Source organism: Pocillopora damicornis, chromosome 12 (genome assembly GCF_964200805.1).
Source record: "Pocillopora damicornis chromosome 12, jaPocDami1.2, whole genome shotgun sequence".
NCBI lineage: Eukaryota > Metazoa > Cnidaria > Anthozoa > Scleractinia > Pocilloporidae > Pocillopora > Pocillopora damicornis.
In genome coordinates this window covers 20571448-20594522 of record NC_142681.1, presented here as the reverse complement: position 1 = coordinate 20594522, position 23075 = coordinate 20571448, and the positions used below count along the sequence as shown (strand labels likewise).

The 23075-nt window shown below is 36.1% G+C and overlaps 4 protein-coding genes across 5 annotated transcripts in view; 2 read left to right on the top strand and 2 right to left on the bottom strand.

Moving 5' to 3' along the window:
* LOC113670950 (stalled ribosome sensor GCN1-like) overlaps nt 1–2249 on the top strand; it is a 30371-nt gene extending 28122 nt beyond the window's left edge. For both annotated transcript variants that reach the window (XM_089190475.1, XM_089190474.1), the window contains 5 exons: nt 197–293; nt 636–784; nt 1075–1179; nt 1418–1636; nt 1960–2249. In XM_089190475.1, the coding sequence (XP_089046601.1) occupies nt 197–293; nt 636–784; nt 1075–1179; nt 1418–1636; nt 1960–2097 (708 nt within the window). In that variant the 3' untranslated portion in view covers nt 2098–2249. The remainder of the gene's footprint in view (nt 1–196; nt 294–635; nt 785–1074; nt 1180–1417; nt 1637–1959) is intronic.
* A 775-nt stretch (nt 2250–3024) lies between these two features.
* LOC113667985 (E3 ubiquitin-protein ligase RNF185) lies at nt 3025–7896 on the bottom strand. The gene is made up of 7 exons (XM_027183865.2): nt 7697–7896; nt 7533–7551; nt 6118–6230; nt 5468–5522; nt 4492–4575; nt 4357–4384; nt 3025–4002 (listed from the first exon to the last, which is right to left on the bottom strand). The coding sequence occupies exons 1-7, from the start codon at nt 7846–7848 to the stop codon at nt 3905–3907; spliced, it is 549 nt and encodes a 182-aa protein (XP_027039666.1). The 5' UTR covers nt 7849–7896; the 3' UTR covers nt 3025–3904.
* Nucleotides 7844–10724, top strand: LOC113667984 (elongin-B). The gene is made up of 3 exons (XM_027183862.2): nt 7844–7976; nt 8115–8358; nt 9610–10724. Exons 1-3 carry the CDS (start codon nt 7959–7961, stop codon nt 9711–9713), a joined length of 366 nt encoding a protein of 121 aa, XP_027039663.2. The 5' UTR covers nt 7844–7958; the 3' UTR covers nt 9714–10724.
* Nucleotides 10725–11474: 750 nt separating this feature from the next.
* LOC113667983 (serine/threonine-protein phosphatase 4 catalytic subunit B) lies at nt 11475–22672 on the bottom strand. Its single transcript, XM_027183861.2, has 13 exons — nt 22300–22672; nt 22048–22119; nt 19317–19368; nt 19016–19066; nt 18305–18406; nt 18133–18195; nt 17473–17583; nt 17174–17224; nt 17007–17082; nt 16494–16561; nt 14050–14171; nt 13538–13616; nt 11475–13192 (listed from the first exon to the last, which is right to left on the bottom strand). The coding sequence occupies exons 1-13, from the start codon at nt 22323–22325 to the stop codon at nt 13136–13138; spliced, it is 930 nt and encodes a 309-aa protein (XP_027039662.1). The 5' UTR covers nt 22326–22672; the 3' UTR covers nt 11475–13135.
* Between the last annotated feature and the right edge of the window lie 403 nt (nt 22673–23075).

Below are 23075 nucleotides of genomic sequence, written 5' to 3'. Positions count from 1 at the left end.
AACCTTTCCTTTCAGCATTCTGTAATAGACCAGGTCTACGTTATGCATTTTTATAATTTTTTTAAACAGCGTTTGTTGTATTATCGTCTTTGTTTAAAAGTGTGATGTTTTGATGGTGCAGTATGCCAGTATCCTTTACGCTTTTGTCCGGCTCGTAGTCTCTGGTTCACTGATTTGTTGCATTGATTTTCAACAGGACAACATTCGTGTAGCGGCAGGTGGCTGTATTGGATCATTAGCTCTTATTGTTCCAGACACTGAACTCGAGTATATCATCAATGATCATCTCATAGGTGCGTCAACAATCATAGTGGCTTGGGTTAAGTTCAAAACAATTACAGAATAATAATGAATATATTGGTAGGGAACCCATGGACCCCACTGATGTGCAAATGCGCAATATCGTATCTACCCTCTCACAACTATTTCACCTTTCCAGCACATCTCCAATCCACCCTTAATTAAAAATTGTATTCAGTGACTACTCAGTTTAATTAAAAGATTGCTGAACATTTAAGTTCTAATAATTTAACGCAATTCAGTACAATACCCGCCTCCCCGTATTAAATATAAAATTATCAGTATGTAGTTATCGTGCGTTTTTAGTATCTTTTTCTTTTTAATTTCGTTTGCAGTGAATGACCCCACTGTTGACTGGACAGTGCGCCACGGTCACGCTATTGCTCTGTCAGCGGTATTACACGATGCTGCCGAGAGGATGGTATCCCTGGGCCTGTTTGAAGTCGTTACTGACATGGCTGTGGCACATGCTAACACAGATAGGGTGAGTGTTACTGCGAGGGGAGGGGTGGGTTGGTACCCGTCAGTATCCGTGCAACTTTATTAGCGTTTATTCTGATAGCACAAGTTCAATTCGTAGCGCGGCATTTATAGTGCAAAGAGCCATTTTTGTTAATAGGTTTAGCATTGAAACATGGAGACGGTTTTCTTACTGTCATTTACTACATTCCAACGAAGCATCTCGCAATTTTTCATAATGTATTTTTGAGATTAATGTTACTATTCATTCGCATGTTTATTTTTTTCTCTCTCTCTCTATTTCCAATGCTTCAGATTCCCATTTGTAGTTCCGGTGTGAGGTGTCTTGGATTCATTCTCGCTCACTCGGTTGTGCAGTGTATTCCGCCATCAACAGAGGTGCTTGAAACCCTACTCAAGGTAAAGTTAAATAATTATGTAGAGGTACGTCAGCAATAGCGGAAAATTTCTGTTTAAAAGAGCTGCAGAGTAGTTATAATTCCTTGTGATGGTTTTCTTCACAATTGTACTTTGCGCATTAAAAACCTTCAATTTTTGCTGTCTGAATGGGATCTAAATGTCTTTCTTGTCTTAGCAGTAGCTATTCCTCTCAATATGTCCATTCAGAAAATTCTTGCAACTGATTTTTCAATCCCAGGTACTACAAGAAGGCGCAAACGACGTGAAAACGATCGCGGCAGCGTCTCTGCAACACGTCGCGCGTAGAAGCCCAGCGTCTTTGGATAACGCTCTTCTAAAAGTCATAGTTCCAGTTTTACTTGCGTCTTCCAAAGAAAAGAACACAATTGTGAAATCCTCTGCTGAATCCGCACTTCTGTATGTCCTGCGGCTTCGAGAAGGCGAGTCAGCACTTCAGGTATGAGCCATTAAAATGTCTTTATTCTCGTTCTTTGGATAAGCACGATAAGGAGAAATAGCAGAGCACCTGTTAACGAGTTCCTGCCACTGGCTTCGTCATAGCCTTCGTTGCAGGAGCTAGTGGGTAGAGGTGGGAAGAGTCATAAGAGACGAATTTATGAGGAAGTGGAGGTTCTTGCCCTCTTAATTACGTCCCCTTCGTTAAACATTTCGCCTTGGCCCCAGAGCGTTTGCAGGAAGAGTGCTAATGTGCGATGAGAAGCAAGCAGACTATATTATTTTTATTTATCATTACTATTATTAATATTGTTTTTATTTCAGTCCTGCTGCCGTATTTTCGACGCCACAACTGCAGAAGGTATACAGGATCTATGCCGAAAATCGTTACGTCGCTTAGCAACTCAAGAAGAAGACCCGGATGAATTAGAAACTTTTTTTTCGTCTGTCGATCAAGGATGACACCAACTGAGAAAGTGTCTGAACCATCACCAGGTACTTTTCATTGATACGAAACACAAGAGCCTAAGGGAACTGATGCTTTGTGAATTCCTTCAGAGTTTCAAATGTAACTGCGCTATTTGAGACGCAAATAAATTGTTTCTAATATTATACAATGTGTTTACTTTTTTTCTGCGGTCACATAAAAGAAATCTACAATTTAGACTACGTGGGTGGTAACAGATAAAAAATTATTGAGAGCAAATAAATGCAAGAGAGGATGACGAATTGTCCCAAAGACTTCATTAGCAAATTTCTGTTGTCTCAATATTCCTGTCCTTACATCTCAGTCAGAGAGAGAATTTTCTTAACAGTTAAAAGCGTGTTAAAAAAGCGTGGTAAGCAGTCTACTGTGCGCAAGTTTTGAAGTCCCAGTTCTTTCGTAGGCCTAGAAAATCCCCTCCGAATATTGAATATTAATTCTTTATTATATAAAACAAATAGATTCCAAGTTGCCGTGCGTCTGTTCAATAATAGATCACAGATGACGTCAAAATGTGGTAAGAACACTTTTTTGTTCTTACCACATTTTGACGTCATCTGCGATCTATTACTGAACAGACGCACGGCAACTTGGAATCTATTTGTTAACTAGTTTCAAAGTCTAGGGTCTTTCGTAGGCCTAGAAAATCCCCTCTGAATATTGGTTCAAGGTCCGAAAAAGGTCATTAACCAATTTCTATTTTTCAAATATTCATTCACACTTATGTCAGCTACAGAGGATTTTAAAGACAATTTAGAGCGTGTTAGAAAGAGCGTAATTAGCTGAGTGTTGTTATACTTTTTTTAAACCAATAGTAATTTCTGATGCCCAACCCATCCTTCCCCCCTGAGGATTTTTTCTGTTACAGACCATACCAAACTTGTCCTCTTAAACATATCACAAACTTAGATCCATTAAAAACTTTATTCTATTTGTATCTGTGGTAGCTGAAGTACAGCTTTTTCATAAGAACTGTTAGACAATTGTCAGAAAAAGTTCAGCTAATTTTAGTGCATTCCGATTGTCTGCTTTCAAGTCTGTCAGTTGGTTAAATAACAATATCAGTCTATAAGCACTTAATATGCAGTTATTTCACTATGAATCTGTGGTATCCACCAGTAAAATTCCCTGCTCTTTTGAGGAACCTTTACTGCTATGTAATAACTATTAGATTTAGGTCAATTTGTCTCTTCATCAAAATACACATGGTATGTCTAACTGAACACTGAAAAGACCCATCACAGTAATCCTGTTATCTTTCCATGTTGATTTCCTACTTGTCAACCTTCATCACTATATGACGTGAGATACGTTGCCAGCATTTCATGGCATTTAATTCACTCACACTTAACACTTGAAAGAGCTATCACAGTAATTATGTTATATCTCGTTTGTAACCCTTTAGTGCACACTATTTGACCTTCATCACTATGTAACTTGATATAATTTCCCTCCACAACATAGAGTTTAATAGTATATAATTCACTATAACCTAACAGGTACACATTGTAACAGAGTAATGAGGTTGCTATCTTTCTAGTTTAACTGCAAAATAAAAACATAAAAATAAAACACACCTAGATTTAGTCAAGGGTGACCCATGAACCTTTTTTGGAGAAACACATTCAACAAAGATGTCAGTTACCATCCATCTGTCTACTGATGTGTAATCTGTTCAGGTCACTCTACATAGTTCTTTCCTATTTTCTATTGACACTGATATTTGGCTCAGGAGACTTGAACTTGCTCTCTTACCACTAAATACAAGGATATGCTACATAACGATCATGCAATTAGAAGCCAAAACATAAACAAGAATGCAACCCAAAGGAACAGCTTGGAAAGAAACTGCTCATCCTCTGCTTGAGGTGATCCTGGTGGTGCTGTTAACAAAAGATATTGATTAATGAATCATCAAATATACATGTAAATAACATTGAAGTAGGGAAGTGGTGATCACAAGAGAGGGAAACACATGTTATTCACTTAAAGTCATCGACTACCTTCTGATCAACAATTTGGTTCAAATTAGTGAAAGCCTTGGTTGAAATATTATGCTTTGGGCGAAAGGTAGTTAATTTTTGTGGTGTATCATTTGCCAAATTTTCTTTAGAAGAAACTTCTTTCTGCTGGGTCCAAGGTTGGTTACAACAAGCCATGTATGTTCTGATAATTTTAAAATATGCTTCTGCCTGAATTAAGATAATGCATTTTATAACAATTATACGACAACCCACCTGCAGTCTGTCCTTGGCCACCAAATGTCTACAATGAATAATTAAATAATCAAGCAATTTTATTTGATCATTAATATTGATACGGCAAAAAGATGAAAACAAGTACTGTCTCAAATTAAATGAGGCAAGGCTTACCGTTGAGAAGAAGGCAAATGGGAATGCACCAATACCAAATGAAAGTTGAAATCCATCACCAAATCCACCAAAGCCTGGGAAGCCCTGAAAAATCACATTCAACACTCAAATTTACAAATCATACATGATTTAATTCGATATTAGACACTTGTTTCCCTATTACAGATGGTACCATCTGAATTTAGGAATTTGCTTCCATTTTTGGATTGTACTGCCACAATTTGGACACAAGCAATTGTTTTTACATTCTTCTGTCTGCTTTTAGACAGTGCCTCCAACTTCAATGATTTCAATTGTTTTCTGGTACTCAAGTCTGATTTTGAAGACAAGAGTTTTGATTTTAGACAGCTGATGGTACCCTCCCGTCCCTTTTCCAACAGAAGCATCCCAAAAAATGCTATCAACATGCATATTTAAAATGATCAATAACTGTGTAGGACTATAAAATTGCTCATTCTGTTTTCTCTAAATAATTTATAAATACAATTACCCACATACATGTACTATATGTGCTCTTCTTAGTCAGTGGGAGTGTTCAGAGTATACATGTATTAGATTCATACATATTTTTTGGATTTATTTTCAATTGAAAGAAAATCAATGACTTTCTTTGAATTTTTACCATGGCATTCAATTTTTAGATGATAACATACTATTTCAGACACTTGTCTCTAATAACAATACTTTTTGGGTTTATAACAGTCTCTGCTTTTGGACACCACCATCGAATTTTAGACACTACCTTCTGCTCTCAGAATGAAGACTCCCATTTTGGACTGTAGTGTCTGTTTTTGGAGAGGACTATCTGATTTTGGTCACTATTGTCCATTTTTAGACTGTACTGTGTAATTTTGGTCTCTACCATCTGTTGATGAATTGGTATCCCACCCTATTCAAGGTTTTCATCAAAACATATGGAGGGCTAGAACCTAGAAAATAAAGCTCTACTACTTGAATTCAATGTAGATGTTCTTACTCCATTATTTTCTGGTTCTGGTCTTCTTCCCTGAGGTCTTGGTGGCATTTTCTCTCTTTAAAAGGTTAAACATGGTGATGTTATTGAATGAAATTACTTAGTATAATGTTACCAAATATTGAATTGAGAGCTACACACTAAAATTTTAATGACAGTTGTTTGTAGGGCAGTCAAGTGAGCATGATGGTTCACAGCTTATGTCAAGTAACTCCACTTTGGTGTACAGAATAATAAAAAGAGGCAATAAAAAGTTAACTAATTTACGTAAAGGGTATGTTTAATGCTTTTAGTCCCTATCTCGAATGACTAAAAAGTAATTTCCCCACACAATATCAGCACAATGTCCCACAAAGATGGGATAGGAGAGAAGAGAAATATCTACAAAGGTATATTTTTTTATGTCACTAAATTCTCTGAGGCATTGTGCAGAGTCCAAGTCAATAGTGTGGTTCATGAGTCTGTGATGTTCAGTAATGTGATTGTTGACAAGACCTTTCCTCATCACACATTTGTATTCAGTCAGTCTAGTTGTGAGGTTTCTGCCAGTCGCACTGACATACTAACTTTGAAGAAAAGTATGGCAGACAGCTTGGATAATTACTACTACCATCTTGGGAGTGAAAGGTTTGGACTCTGAGGTCCAAGTTTACCTGGGGTCTTCCTGATTAGTGCTTCCTCTACCATACAGTGGAATGACTTTATCTTTGCTAATACCTGCCTTGCAAACTGGGCACACTGATTTGTTAGGCCGTGTTTCTAGCCACTGAAAAACAAAAAAGGAGAATATCACATCGTCAGTAAATCAAAAACCTATTAGTTGTGGGAAGATCAAGAAAGATGGTGAATTTTGAACTTGGTCATTACTTATAAGATGAAGAGTTTGTTGTGAACTTAGTTTCAGCCAAATTCATCACCATATTCTATGAATCTCGGTAGTAGCACATTAGACTGTGAAATCTGAAGGAATATGGCTCAAATTCTCAAAAAGAAACTCAGATTTTTCCTTGTACCATATTTTAAGACTCATTTTTATCATGAATTCCTCTCAGGTTGTCAAAATGTCAGTCACCACTACCAACAACAGTCCTTCTCAGGACAACACTAATCTGAATGATCAAACTACACTATAATACAAATGTTCATGATTTAGAATACCTTAAGAAGGTCAAATCCAAAGTTTCTGAGTGAAGTTGATCAAATTGACAAGAAGCAGTTAAGAACCAAGCAACTAATCCACTTCACTTTTAAAATCAATACTGGTGCTCAAACTACACAATGAAGGGGGTAAGTTTCTAAAAAAACTGTGGTTTTGGGTCGGCGGGAGACTATAACAGGGTAATTTAGTGTTATCAACCGAGTTTATAACCTAAATTGGCTACCATAAAGAGTTTCAAAGTTAACGTTTTGACATTGGCCCTTTGTCATTCGCTCTGGAGAATAGTTGACGCTCAAATTGTCAGTTTTGATACCCTTCATTGTGGCCAATTTACATTAACGACTTAGTTAATAACACTAAATTACCCTGCTCAGACAACAGCTGATCAGCATAGTACCATGGCCATAGTATACCATTAGGAGACAAGCAGTTAACATTCCTTTGAAACTCACCCCAATCAGTTTGCAAATAGTGATTCCAAGGATTGTTCCTTTTCATTTTTTTCAATATCACAGTCCTGAGGACATTTTTTTCTCAAGACTTAGGCTCACAAAATCAAATGAAGCAATTCTGATGTATGCTAATATCCAAAGATTGACTGTTGAATGCCAAGTTCAGTGTTGTGGGTGTAAATTGAATTATACAGGAGTAACAACTATCCACATGAATAAATCAAGTTGCAACTTTTCCAACATATAATGATATGAAATGTCTATTTTAACTTGTTTGTAAGTATGGAGCGAAAGTAAAATACTATCAGCACACTGTTTTAACATGAAAAAGGCATGAAAATTTGCCTGAATCGACGTGAAGACGGCGTGATTCACAGCTCACGGAAAGTATTATTAATTACTTTTCTCCCAAAAATAACTTAATTTACACGGTTTAATTGAAAGTTATGTTACTCACCTTGTGAAGACATGGCCAGCTGTAAGGGAGAAAAATAGATTTCTCAGTTTTTTACGGTATAACAGTTAGCGAAAGGGGAATAAAAAGAGGAAAAAGAACTGAATATAAAGTACCAATACTTATTACACATCAGCAAATACACCCAAACTAAACAAAATTCTTACCAAAATAAATGTCCACAGAAACTGATAACTGCATCTTTCGCGGTGTCGAGACAAATGTTACATTCAAAATTTGCATTAGCACTTGATTGTTCGCTATTAGAGGCACCAGCAGCAGAGGTTCTATCGTTTACATCCTCATTCGAAGTCGCCATCTTGTTTTCTGTTGCAATGTTTTCACGGGTCTCACGCTGATACGTCACGGTACACTGGGGAATAGCGCGGCGGGTTTTTTCCGCGAAGGCATCTGCTTGGGGTAGACTTCATGTCGACCGCCATCATGGTAAGTAGAAAGAAATATTTCTCCTCGATTTGTTCGCTTAATGGAAAGCGATTCTATAGTACTAGAACCATAAGAAGTAAAATAACATCATATACTTCTAATGATGTTGATATAAGTTATAATGTTTATGATTTATAGGAGATTTTTGTGATGGTGCGTCGTGAAAAGACAACAATCTTCCTTGATTGTAAGGAAGCCACAACTGTCTACGAGCTAAAGAAAATGGTCGAAGGCATCTTAAAGAAGGCTCCAGAAGATCAGAGGCTGTACAAAGATGATCAAGTCCTGGATGATACGAAAACTCTGGAGGATTGTGGTTTTACAACCCAAACCGCGAAAGCTCAAACTCCGGCATTGATTAGCTTGTCATTCAGAGGAGAAGGTGCGTTGGTTGATAATGTACAAAATTTAGTTGTCCTGAAACTTATAGCGATATTAATGATTGATGAGTGTTAACTGTATACTAGCGTTTTAATTTGTTGCCGTTGTTCTTGTTATTCCGGGATCTGTTCGTTGACAGATTTGCATAGACATCGTGCTTATCATGTTTGTTGAAGTAATTAGTATATAGCTTTCGAGTGATCATCGTCCTTAACTTATTGTCAACTTTTAACTTCGATACATACAATGAGCCCGTTATTGACGGTCTCCTTTTCAAAATTTCGTTAATTAATTTTTAGGAGGGAAATAAAGCTTTTTGTTTTATTTTTTTGTGGACAAGGAAAATTACTAAAATTACGAAAGGAAGTACAACTACTCACTATTATCAACAGTCCAGTATCTTTCTCTTTGACGATTCTGATGATCAGAGAAGATCTCAGAGATAACTTTAGGGACAAGGACAATTTCTACAATATTTGTTGTCATTTGACCATAGATCATTCATCTTTGTCCAACAAATATAACTGGAATCTTGCTTCTAAGCAAAATGATAGGTTGACTTTGAATTACAATATGATCTAGTGATTTTTTAACTCTTTGATTTATCCTGTAATCGAGTTATTTTTTATTTTTCCTGAAGCGTTTTCTGATAAAAATTCAAAAAATAATTCTCTAGGCGATAAAATGTAGAATTCTTATTGCCTGGCTGCTAAGTATTGTGTTAAAATTACAAGGAAAGTTGAGATGTTGATCAGTTATGGGACTCAAAGGGTTAACAGAGATTGGATTTTAGTATATATAACTTATGTCTACATTGCTACAGTTTTTCTGAAGGTTATGAGCACTTGAAAGAGCAAATGCTGAAGATTGTAAATTACACTTAAAACGAATCACATTTTGATCTTTGGATGATGAAGAGCTGCTTAATCCATGGGGTAAACTGTGATTTAAGAAATTATAGAAAACAAATAATGAAAAAATGGGATTGAACCTGGCCTATCCCTCCCTTCCAAAAGGAATCAAACCCTAGACCTTGAGATTTCATGTTCTGATGTTCAACCACTGAGCTACAGTGAACTCTGTGTTGAGTTTTGCCATTACTAGTTCCATATGTGACATGGGTTGTGCATGTGTTGGGATCAGCAATGTCTGAAGTGCATGTGAGTAAATAAGATGAAATAAATGAAACATCGAATATTATGAGGCTGTGGATGTTGATTAAGCTAAATACCTTGTTATCCCTGTGTTTCAGATGGAGAGTTTGAACCAGTTGTGATCGCTCCTCATTCCACCCCACCTGAATTGCCAGATGTGATGAAACCCCAGGAGACTGTTTCTAACAGTGATGGCTCATAAATTTTGTGTCCTAAAGTATGATTCTTTTTTTTGTAGATCAACTCATACTCAATCTCACAAACTAGTTGCAACTTTAGCGCCATTGTTGACAAACTTAGATTACAACAAACTGGCCAAAGCATTGTGTGGTGAAAGAATCATTACTATTATATATTTAACTTTCTGGTTTACAAATTCCCATCCATAGATTTGAAGTAATGTCGATTAAGTGACTGGTAAAGAAATGTTCTTGGATATTTAGGAAAAAAACCCTGGTTTAGTCAGTCATGGCAGTACCAGCTAACAACAGATCTTCAGTTTTATTAAAAAAAAAAAAGAATGTAATAATTCTACAGTCCAAATATTTTGGTAATGCAAAGACAACCTGGTGCAATTTTGGCCATAACATGGTAAAGAGCTCGCTTTTAATGTTTTGATGAATGTGTAATTTATTCGCTATTTCCCTGTTGAACTGATACTTAACTAAATCTTGCTGATCCTAACTAAAATGTCTGAAAACATCATTAATCTGTAGTTCATTGTTGATTTGAAATTTAAAGTAGTGGTTTTGTGTCTAGTAAAATTTGTTCTAGCTGTGTAATAAGTGTTTGTTTGGTGATTTCATCATTTTCTTGTTTAACCCTTTAACTCCCATAAGTGATTAACATGTAACTTCTCCCTGTAACATCCACACATAATCCAACCAACATGTGATGAGAATACCCAAACTTATCAGGTAGAAGTTAGTAGTCTTGATCTAACACCAAATTCTTGTGACTTATTTACAAGGAAATGTGTAGCAGCTGGAGGGGAGAATTGACAATCAGATCTTGGGAGTTAAAGGGTGAAGGATTTATAAATCATCTATGTATGACACTGGCAGGCATATTTTTCTAGTATCTTTCCAATATCTTCCCTATCTAAGAGTGTATTTTCAAGTCAGGATTAAGTTTGATATTTTATTTTAATTTTGAGTTGTACTGGTTTCATTTGTTTGTTTTTTTGTTTGTAAATAAACATATTTCTTTTGAAGGAATGTCTTTCTATGTGGCAATCTATCATTCATGTTTGCTCCCATACCATGAAAGTCACTGGCACAGACAGGGTTTAAATGGCTCATAGAAAACCTGGAAAGTCATTGAATTCAAGATAATCATTCTTAAGAGTGGAATGCCACAAAAAAAAAAAAAGAGACTGAAAGGGATATTTCTGAGAACATAGCTAGGAATATCTTGACTAAAGGATTATTTCTCTCTTTTGAAACCCATTTTATCCTCTAACCCCCAAGAGTGATAACCATATGATTTCTCCCAACAAATATCACCCCTGAATCAAACATTAAGTTACAATAACAAAGGAAATAATCTCAAACCTACACTTAAAAGAAGCTTTGATTGTTACACAAATTCTCCTTATCAGTACCAAGGAAATGTAAAGAGAAGTGTAAGGAGAAAATAGATGCTGCTGATAGGGTGTAACGGCTTACTTGTTGACCACGCAAAAATAAAAAGTCCTGAAAAAGGTAACTGAAAGTTACACAACTTTTAAAGTTTACAAGAGTACCAACTCTGAGAGAATGGCCTTCACTGTTTTCCAAATCCACTCCTGCAAGTGGTCAGCTCTCACAATAAAGTAGGTGTAATGTGTTTGCAGGCTTTAATCTTTAATCTTTAGAGATTTTTCAACCTGTCCTCTATTTGCACAAACGTATCCCCAGGAAATCATCCCTCAAGTATGAGAAGGGACTAGACAAAATAGAACCAGAGCAAGTGACACCAGAGATTTGTGTTAAACAAAAGATTTTATAGGTGTAAGTGATGTAGTTTACAGTAAATTACAACATGAATAATTCTAAAACTCTTCTCATAATAAGGAAACTTGACAGGCCTGGCTACAGTGATGATGATCAGCACAAAATTAATGTGATTAATTAACAGTTTAGGCATGAACATTGATTCACACAATTCTCATGTAATGTTTAAATCATTACCATGCTCAGGAAGCTAAGAAGAAAACGGCCCTTGGATTAATAAACAAGAGAAAATTAGCTCAAAATTAACTGGTTTTACCATTTATCATATCCACACTACTTCCCGAGGTGTTTTCCTTAAAAAACCCAAGACAAAAATCCCCATTAAAGGACCATACACAATAGCATGAGAAAGGCCAAAAAAAGGTGTACAGCCCCATGAGATGCTGACAGAAAGAAGAAAGAGAAAGAGCAGCAGTTAATATGCTTATTGACTGAGTTATATTTGGGGAGACAAGATTTATTTCAATCTTGGTCATGAAGTACACCCCCCTGCACTTGTTTTTATATCATGACCTTCCACAAATTTTTTAAAAATTTAACTTCCAACCCTCCCACTCAGTCTATGAGCACTTTTTATCAAAAGACTTTAACAAATTGCGCTTGTGTGACCAACATGCCCATAACACAAGTTTATTCATGTTATTCACATCAACACATTCAACTTGCTTGGACTTCCTTCATCACAAACACTTTTGGATCACATTTAAAACTTGTACTGGGAAATGGTTATTACAGAAGTTGCACTTCATTTTTCATGAAGTAAACAAAGAAGAAACTGAAGTTAAATTTTAGAGTAGTAAATAATATATTCACAGAAAGGCACCATAGTTTCACCTCCAAAGGCTGTTTCCCACCAAATAAAGGAACCATTTCCTAGAAAACCTAAATTAACAAGCTTTGAACTTGGTTTAAATATTGATCTGAAAGTTAACAGCTACATGCTGAATTCCCCACTAGACAGTTGTGGTTAAATTATTAGGTAATACCTACTCAAGTTTTCCAAAATCCCAATAACTAAGTTAAACTATTGAGGATCATACCCTAACAGTAAATTTAAGATAACTTAAGAGAACAGTGATTTTATCCCATGGCAAACTACATTAAGCTATGTTTCTACGCAGTTGAATGACACCAGTATTCTCAAAGGTATGCTTTGATTCCTTTCTGGTCTGTTCAACAGGCTCTGAGAGTTACACCCTTGCACTCCCAAGAAAAAAAAAACTGATTTGAATCTGTCCCTACATTGTAAGGACATTTTCGAGCAGAACAGTGACAAGAATTGAAAAAAAATCAGCAAGGGGATATAACTTTATCTCACAAAGATTATAGGCAAGCAAGGTATGGCAAACAGTTTGGAGAATTGGTATATACATCTTGGGAGTGAAAGGGTTGGATTCTGTGCTCAGTTCTCCATGAGAAATACAAAGATAGCTGTCATATAATTTACTCCACATACAATTCTATGTTAACTCCAGAAGTATGAGCAAACAAAAATTGAGTAATTATTTCAATAAATTAATCCTCTAACATATGTGACTGATATACAAGACTGATATAAAATTACTGTTCCTGCCAATCATTATATATGGTGTAGTTCACAGTCGATCAGCTGTAGTGGAAACAAACAGCTTCAGAGAAAATAGTCGGGTTGAGGCTTTTTGGCAATGGTTGGCATACCTCTCACCTCCTGTGAGTAAAAAAAAAAAAGAAAAATAGAAATAAAGTGATGTTTCTACCCTAGAATGTCCATGTAGATATGCTTGAGTTTGATTTGACTAGACAGACAAAGAATTTCAATTAAATAGACACGTAAAATTTATTTAACTGTTACTCAAATGTTTGTTGCTGTAGTAAATTTCAAAACATTTCTACATTATCATTACACATGGCTGTTTGTTTTGTTGCTGATAAATTCCACACCATAATAAAATGTATGATGGATTTCTTTTCCTTTTGTAAAATACTGACCTGTTCACTTTCATAAGTTATGTCTAGCTGAGATAACCTTAGTCATTGATCTTTTAATACTTACCTGAGGAGCTGCTTCAAATATTGTGAATTCTCTTTTTAAATGCTCATCCAGTTCTAATATTGCTGCAACATTCCCACACCTTCGAGAAAATGATAATTTTCAATTTTTCTCCTGAATATACAATTACAGTTTCATTAAAAAAAAAATTAGTGTCAGTAGCTGATAGGTAAGTTAATGAAACCTGTTGTGTTGGTGTGACAGCTGTCTAACCTTTTATTCCCAATCACAGAGATTGTTCTAAAATCTTCCTCTTTTAAAAGCACTTAAAACTGATGTAGTTCACTGCTAGTAAAACATAGTCAGACCTTGAGTATCTTTCCATTCCCTTTTCTCTCATTTACCTCCAATTATTTATCACCCATTGTTTTTTATAATTGCCCACGAAAAAACTGATCATTTATTTTGAATAGACTTATTTTGCTTCCAATGTGCATCAGTTGTTTTAATTCAGCTGGCATAAAGAGAGTATCCCCCACACATGGTGACTAAAAGGCACTATCTATGTCCTGTACCTGTAGCAATAGTTTGGTGCTGACCAAACAGTGAGGACTGTCTCATTAAAATGCCACTTGTATCCTTCCATCACCAGCTGATGAGCTCGACAGATCAAGTCAATGTCATTTGCTGCATTAAACTAAACAATGAGAAGTTGATTAGAAGCAAATAAAAAAGAGTCCTAACTGACCAATTAATGGTACAAATCACATCAAATTACGCTGGAGTGCAGTAGTTTGAAAGTACACAAATTAGCTCAGAAATGAAAGGAAAGTTGAAATATTTTATTTAATATCCTTATTATCCATGGTGATGCCCTTGATTGGCCAGAACAGAGATTTTCAACCTTTCAAAATGCTACTGAAGGACAACCTGCAGAGATGTTTTATTTAATTTTTCCTATGGACAAAAGCTACCCAGAAATGTAAATTGTCTCTAGAATTACTATATCTTATACTTTTAAAGCCAGCATAATCCCCACATGTTAACAGATGTGCTGTAAAAATACAAAGGGATGGAAATTCGCCACAACATATGTGTCACTGTGGTTTACGGTCAACTCGCCGACACCAACTCGCCGACGTATAAAATCGAGTAGAGACGTCGGTGAGTTGGTCGTCAATCCAATACAACTTATTAGAAGCTAAACATACAGAAAAGTAAACGATATTTAGTAAAAAAACATTGGACATTGGTGAACATCAAACAGAAGCTTAAACATCGGTGAACATTGGTGAACATCACCAATGACTATAACAGCTTAAGACGCGAACGAGTTATTGTGCGACAACAACACCGTAAAGACTCATCATGTCAATCGCTCAGATTTTTTAACGAAAACGTGGCTTTCTAGACGAGATCTTTAGTAAAAAGCATTTCTTTTTATTTGCAACAAAGTTTATAAGGATCTTAAGGCGAATAAAGCGAAGTAAACCTCACCAACGACTCTAACAGCTTCAGACGCGAACGAGTTATTGTGTGACAACAACACCGTAAAGACTCATCATGACAATCGGTCAGATTTTAAAGGAAACTTGGCTTTCTAGTCAAGATCTTTAGTAAAAAGCAATTCTTTTTATTTGCAACGAAGTTTATAAGGATCTCAAGGCGAATAAAGTAAAGTAAACATCACCAATGACTCTAACAGCTTCAAACGCGAACGAGTTATTGTATGACAACAACACTGTAAAGACTCATCATGACAATCGGTCAGATTTTTTAACGAAAACTTGGCTTTCTAGACAAGATCTTTGGTAAAAAGTATTTCTCTTTATTTGCAACAAAGTTTATAAGGATCTTAAGGCGAATAAAGCGAAGTAAACCTCACCAACGACTCTAACAGCTTCAGACGCGAACAAGTTATTGTGTGACAACAACACCGTAGACTCATCATGTCAATCGCTCAGTTTTTTTCAACGAAAACTTGGCTTTCTAGACAAGATCTTTAGTAAAAAGCGTTTCTTTTTATTTGCAACAAAGTTTATAAGGATCTTAAGGCGAATAAAGCGAAGTAAACATCACCAATGACTCTAACAGCTTCAGACGCGAACGAGTTGTGTGACAACAACACCGTAAAAACTCATCATGTCAATCGCTCAGTTTTTTTTACGAAAACTTGGCTTTCTAGACAAGATCTTTAGTAAAAAGCAATTCTTTTTATTTGCAACAAATTTTATAAGGATCTTAAGGCGAATAAAGCTAAGTAAACCTCACCAATGACTCTAACAGCTTCAGACGCGAACGAGTTATTGTGTGACAACCATAGCAACCACGCGGAACCACATGTTTTTCTTTTAACTTTAAAGAAAGATTTATTCATGATCGAGAACGTTTGATTTACGATAATAACGATAAAATTCCATTTATTATAAAGATCAGATGAACATGTGAAAGTAATGTATATCATGCAATTACTCTGCTCTTGTAGGTCCGTTTAATCTCGACATTGATTTCAATAATTGGGCTGCTGTTCTTTCACCATTTTCATATTTCTCCCATAATCCAAACACCTTACTCTGTAATTGCCTAATAAAAAGAAATGCTTTTTACTTAAGATCTTTTCTAGAAAGCCAAGTTTTCGTTAAAAAATCTGAGCGATTGACATGATGAGTCTTTACGGTGTTGTTGTCGCACAATAACTTGTTCGTTATAGTCACTGGTGATGTTCACCAATGTTCACCGATGTTTAAGCTTCTGTTTGATGTTCACCAATGTTCGCCAGTGTTTTTTTTTACTAAATATCGTTTACTTCTCTGTATGTTTAACTTCTAATAAGTTGTATTGGATTGACGACCAACTCGCCGACGTCTCTACTCGATTTTATACGTCGGCGAGTTGGTGTCGGCGAGTTGGTCCATCGGCGAGTTGACTGGTTACCGTCACTGTTTACAGTAACTGTGGCATCTAAGAAGTAACACAAAGGCAAACATAAATAGAACTACAAATACAAGGGCTACTGTACCTGAGTGACAACATCACTGCCAAACAGATATCCAGCACCTCTAGGACTTACTCCCCAACCTTGTGTATCTAATGAAGAAACATGCAAGAAAGCAACATTAGTCAAAAAGGTAAAAATAATAATTGAAGGGATGGCTGCGTGGAGTGAAACCCTGAGGGCCATGAGTTCATTAGGTTTTTTATTGTCTAATGTCACCCTTGTTAAATTAAGACTACTTGTTCAATTATTTACTTACTTTGGATAAACATCTACTTCTCCTTCTATTTCACAAAGGAACACAAGAGAATTTGTAGGGAGAATCTAGGAGTCTATCTATAGTCACCCCAGGTGTTACTTCATGTACCCCTACTATTATAATGACACCAACTGGGCTTTATTTTAAGGATTCAAAGTTAATACTTCTTACTCAGTATGCTGTCTACCATCAAACAAAAAAAAAACCAAAAAGAGCTAAGGTTTACACTGCCAAAACTGTGTAACAAGGTATACAAAGTAAAAGATCAGAGTGAATACCTTCTGGGTCTGACCAAAGCAAATCACACATGGGGCCATCATGTGGTACTTCCTGCTTGCGGTCAATCGCCCTTATCTAGTGAAAAACTCATACGTCACTTTTCTTAAGATAGTAAAATTTCTTAAAAACAGCTACAGTGTGTAGGTAAAACCAATTTATTTGTTACCTGATCTAAGGTAGTAATGGATGGAGAAAGACCACCATGAACACAAAAAATCTGGGAAAATTAAAAGATGACTTCTGTAAGATTATGGCAATAAACAACATATTAGTAAGTAAGGAAACTTACAATTTGTTTAACTTTGTACATTAGATCAATCAAAACAGCAAAAAGACGTTTTACATAAACGAGTCCATATGTGGCACTGAAATAAGAGACAATCTAACAACAGAACAAAAACTCAATTTTAAACTATTTCAATAAGCTACAAAGAAGCACATGTGTTACAGCAAGAACACACTCACCCTATCATCAATGATTGCCGACAAACTAAGATAGTCAAATATTTCTGTGCAATATCTCCACACTGTTATCGAGCCATATTTCTTTAAGCATTCATCATAGAACCCATAAACCTAAAGATAACATAAATTGGATGAAAGGTGATGCATTTCACTAATGACTTGTTTGTTAATTACAAGATAAGATTTACTAATAAACCTGAAGAAATTCTTATTAAAAGTTCATCCTGTAGTTTAATCTTAATATTATTATCAATATACGCGGCCAAATAGAAAATCGGCCTCTTCAAAACACACGTTCAGCGGGCCGCAAAAGACTGACAGTGGGCTGCTAATGCATTATCAGCCCTACAGCTGATTGGTTCTTGCTTCATCATCCGATGGATTTTAACCAATTAGAGTAAGCCTAGTGTTGACGCGGGAAAACCATTCATTTGCAAAACTCCGGTTTTGAACTGCAGTTTTAAGTTCACTGGACTGAGTTGATTCTTTAATAGCTTGTTCAATCAACACTAACATGATGATTTGAAGTGACTTTGAATTCGTCATTCACTTAGCTTGCGCTTCACGCTCGGGCCGCAAATGACACTACATGGGCGCAAATAAACAATATTCCCGAAAAAAGTCATGTTATTCCCTTATTAATGACCAATGTCAACAAACCTGTGTTATCTGCCTACTCTCATGGTTTCCTCTGATTAACGTTATTCTGTCAGGATATCGTACCTTCAAGAAGGAGAAACAGAGTCAATATTCTGTAAACTGTGACATAATGACAACTTCTCTAAGAAATGAGATCAGATAATTGTTTTCAAATTCAAGCATTATTACCCACCTTTAAAGCTAAAAGTAATAGAAATGTTTCTACACTGTAAAATCCTCTGTCCACAAAGTCTCCCATAAAAAGGTAATTTGTGTCTGGCACATCACCTCCAACCTGTGAAAAGAGATTCAGATATCAATTGTAATCTGCACATTTTCTAAACAACTGACAAAATATTTTTTGGCTAACTCCTTCAAAGCATCACAGAACACAGCTTTAATAAGTTATACATTGTAGTGGTCACTTAGTCACTGCATGTACCTACATGAAACCCAGGTCTAAACAGTTAACAAAAGAACTGAGGAAGATCAAATCCCACTATATGTTACTACTGTAGTTCTTATACTAATAATTTCAGGAAAATTATGAGTTTCAGTGGACTTTACTGGGGATTGATTCATTAAACATATGAAAAAAAAAGTACTGACAAAACAACAGCTTCAACAAAAAATAATAGGTAAAATTCAGGGAGATGTTATCTTTTTTTGTCAAAACTGTAACAATAAAAATAGAAATAGTAACAACAACAAAATAAGAAGAATAACAAATATCAATTAAATGTCACAAGGCTATTGTAGACAAAACTAGTTTGAATCATGTAGATTAGTGTGGAAAAAATAAGGAAAAAAATCAGGGTTTTCCTGACCAAGGAGATGTTGTCTAATACTTTCCTAGCTTTGATGAGCAAAACACCACATAATGCAATCAAAATTAATTGTGTACCTTAAAAAGTTCTTTTAAGTCATAAAATTGTCCATGAATGTCACCACATACCTTGGAAAAAAACAAAACACATTTTCTCAGCTATAAATTCATTGCAGTAGTATTGGTGAAAATGTATGAAGAGTGTACTTATTGTTATGATTCAATACCTCAGAATCAGTTTAAAAAGAAACTTTACTAAGCCACACAAAAGTGAGTTTAAAATAAACAACCTTTCACAGACGATGAAAACATGTAAATTATGATAAATTTTAAGAGTACTAGTACCACACTACACAAGTAAACAACCACAAGCACTTACAGTGACTGGAGAGTCCACCCTTTGGACATTCGATTCTTCAACCAGGATTTCCCTGTGATGGAAGTAAGAAATTAATCAAAGCCATACATGTACTTACTAGGTAACTCAGTAACTCTCTGTGTTGGAGATTACTTGTATTCAGTGATAAAAAAAAAATATTCAAAAGCAATTTGAATAATAACAAAAGTTTTATTTTAATAACCACCTTAACCAGCCCCCAACACAACTGAATATACATGAAAATGGAGTCAATTGACAAGCAGCTACCATAATTTTCTCAGCTGGCTATTTACCCTTTAACTTGCAAGATCTGACTGTAAATTCTCCTATCTAATACATTTTCTTGTAAATCAGTTATGAGAAGTAAGTGTTAGATCAAGATAACAACGGGCCTTGCAACGGGCCTTGACACAATATCTGCTAGGTTTGTCAGGGAATGCGCTGACCTTATTTGTGTGCCGATATGTGATATTTTCAATCAATCTATTAGCCAAGGGAGGTTCCCAGATGATTGGAAATATGCAAGGGTTACACCTCTCTTTAAACAGGGTAACCGCGATGATGTCAACAATTACCGCCCAATATCGGTGATTCCAATAGTGGCGAAAGTGTTTGAAAGGATAGTTTACGATCAATTGTATGCCTATCTGGAAGAACATGATATTCTATATCAAAATCAATCAGGGTTTCGTGCTACTCATTCAACTGTAACAGCATTGTTGGAAGCGACAGATTCTTGGGCATATAATATTGACAACGGGAAAATCAATGGAGTCATTTTTCTAGATTTGAAAAAAGCTTTTGACACTGTTGATCATCAGATCCTCCTATCGAAATTAAACTATTATGGTATACATGGCAGATCTTTCAAATGGTTTCAGTCATACTTGGAAAACCGCACACAGAAATGTTCTGTGAACGGGTCGCTGTCCAGCAGCTGCTCATTAACTTGCGGCGTCCCCCAGGGGACCATCCTCGGTCCACTATTGTTTTTATTATATATCAACGATCTTCCAAATTGTTTATCAAATTGTGAGCCGAGGATGTATGCTGACGACACACACCTTACATATGCGGGCGGTGATCTTGAGAGTATACAGCTTTGTCTGAATGAGGACTTAACAAACGTTTTCAACTGGCTACAAGCGAATAAACTCACACTGAATATGACAAAAACCGAATTCATGCTAATAGGGTCAAGGCAGAGACTGGGTACTCTCACAGCTTCACCAACAATTAGAATGAACAGCACTCAGGTGAGCCAGGTTACTTCTACAAAATCGCTTGGTGTGATTATAGACGATAGGCTCGATTGGCATAGTCACATCGAAAAATTAACAAAAAAGATTGCCTCTGGTATCGGGTGCCTAAAGCGAGTCAGGCATCTGATCCCAGCATCGACCTTACATCTGCTTTACCAAGCTTTAGTAAAACCTCACTTTGATTACTGTGACATTGTCTGGGGTAGCTGTGGGATAACGCTACGAGATAAGCTGCAGAAATTACAGATTAGAGCAGCCCGTGTTTTGACATTTTCCAGCTATGATGCCGATGCAACTAAGCTACTTGAATTTTTAAGTTGGAAAAATCTGACAAGCCAGCAGGAAATTCATAGAGTTACCATGGTTTTCAAATGTCTGCACGGGCTAGCTCCTGAATATCTTAATTCTAAGTTTAGATGGCGTAACTCTGCTTATGACCTCAGGGAATCTGAAAATAAACTCAATGTTCCTCTACCTCGCACTAACTATTATCGAAAAAGCTTTAGCTATAGTGGAGCCACATTATGGAATAGTCTTCCATGTGATATAAGGAACACAGAGTCTCTGGGGTTATTTAAACGCAAGATCAATGCCACTCTATAACGCACGGCATTCACGGAAAACAGCTCTTAGTTATTAGTTAGTGTTTTAATTTTTAAATAGTTTTAGTTAATGTAATTGCTGATGAATTGTTTCGTGCTTAAATAAATAAATAAAGATTATACTACAACTTCAACCTGTTAAGTTGGAGTTTTCTCAATACCTATTTGCAGGATAATGTGTGGATATTATAGGAAAAAGTTCCATGTTAATCACTTTTGGGAGCTAAAGGGTTAAGGAAATTGTTCAGAGAGTGGTTCCTTGCATGAGATGTTATGATCAATTTAAGAAAAACAAATACAGCCTGTTACAGCATTTACAAACTTCTTGACATTAAATTTAAGTGTATTTAAGGGGCTGGAAGTAAGAATGGATATTCTGGCCCAGAAGGGGGGTGGTCTAGTCCTTCAACTCTTTCACTCCCCACATCTAAACATCAATTCTCAACAAGTTCACAAAACATTTCTTTCAATTCTTTATCTGAGAATTTTGGGTGAAATCCAAGGAAAACCCCTCATATACAATTTTCCTACTTTTCATCACCTCTCTGTTTAAAAGTAACTGGATATCGTGAGGAAAACATTCATTCTTACACACTAATGGACAGGAAGGTTAATTTGTAGGGAAATTAATACTTTCTGGAAGCACGCATGGACAAGTTTCATTTGCTATTTCCGTTTATTGCTCCCTCGAATCTCTTGTCTAAATTATTTCCTAAATGAGGGCAAAAGGCTACAGGATGTAGGTCTGGGAACAAGTTCCAACAGACAACCTGACTTCCAAAAACTTTCATTCTCCTTTCTACTCCAAGCGAACGAAATCATAAAATTAAGAGAAAATGAAATCACTGCAAAATATAGTATACAAACCTTGCTTTAGCACACAACTGCTTCACTTCTTTCTCTGTAATAAGTTCGCATCGCCTCAGCTTGTCAATTTGTCTGCAGCAGAAAAGGGGGTCCACGAATATTAACTCAATTGAAAGGCACTCCAAAGATTTAAATGTCTCAAGATGTGAGTGATCAAAGCGTTCTTGAAGACAGTACAAGTCGGAAAGTTACCGAAATATATACCTCATGAATATAGTGTAAACAACGTGTCATCCACAAACGAAAGCTTACCTGTCCAGATCGCTGCAATCTGTCATTTTATCTTCACCTCTGTGTATTAGGTTCGTCAACTAACCTGACTTTGTTCTGATTTAAAGCTGCTGTATTTTAGAAAGTTCACCGATCGAGACAGTTTTCTCCGTAGCTCAGAAGAGTCTTGTGATCAGCACACTAAAATAAGGAACTTTTGGATTTTTTTCTCGAAAGGAGAAAGAAGCTGATTACATTGAAAGCTACTTAAGGTTTCCCCGTTTGACTTGGATTAATTCACCAAAATGGCATGCAAAAAAAACTGTCAAATTTGTGTTACGTAAAGGTCCAATGCTTCATGGCCGCCATGTCATACTATAAAGCCGCGCAATCTGTAAGTCACGTGGTTTATTACGAAACGGGCCATCTGTAATGACGCTTTGTTTGGCGCGAAACTGGCGTTAGAACCACCCATTCACACCACTCAAACTTGTTCTTCAACGGAATGGAAATCAGAAACAGAGTACTAAAAAACGGAATTTCCTTAGGATTTAAGTAATTGCTGACTTGAAGAAAGTCTATGAAGAAAAAGTTAGCTAAGTTTCGGCGAGGAGTTGAAGCAACATCTCGTCGATCGGCTGATATTATTATCATTAGAGAGGGTATTTAGAGAAACTGTGGTGCTACGTCGGTGGAGGAGTATTTTAGAATTATCAACTGAGTTGATAACGTAAATTGGCCACCGTAAAGAGTTTTAAAACTGACGTTTCGAGCGCCAGCCTTCGCTAAAGCGATTGACAATTCTCAGATTATTTTAG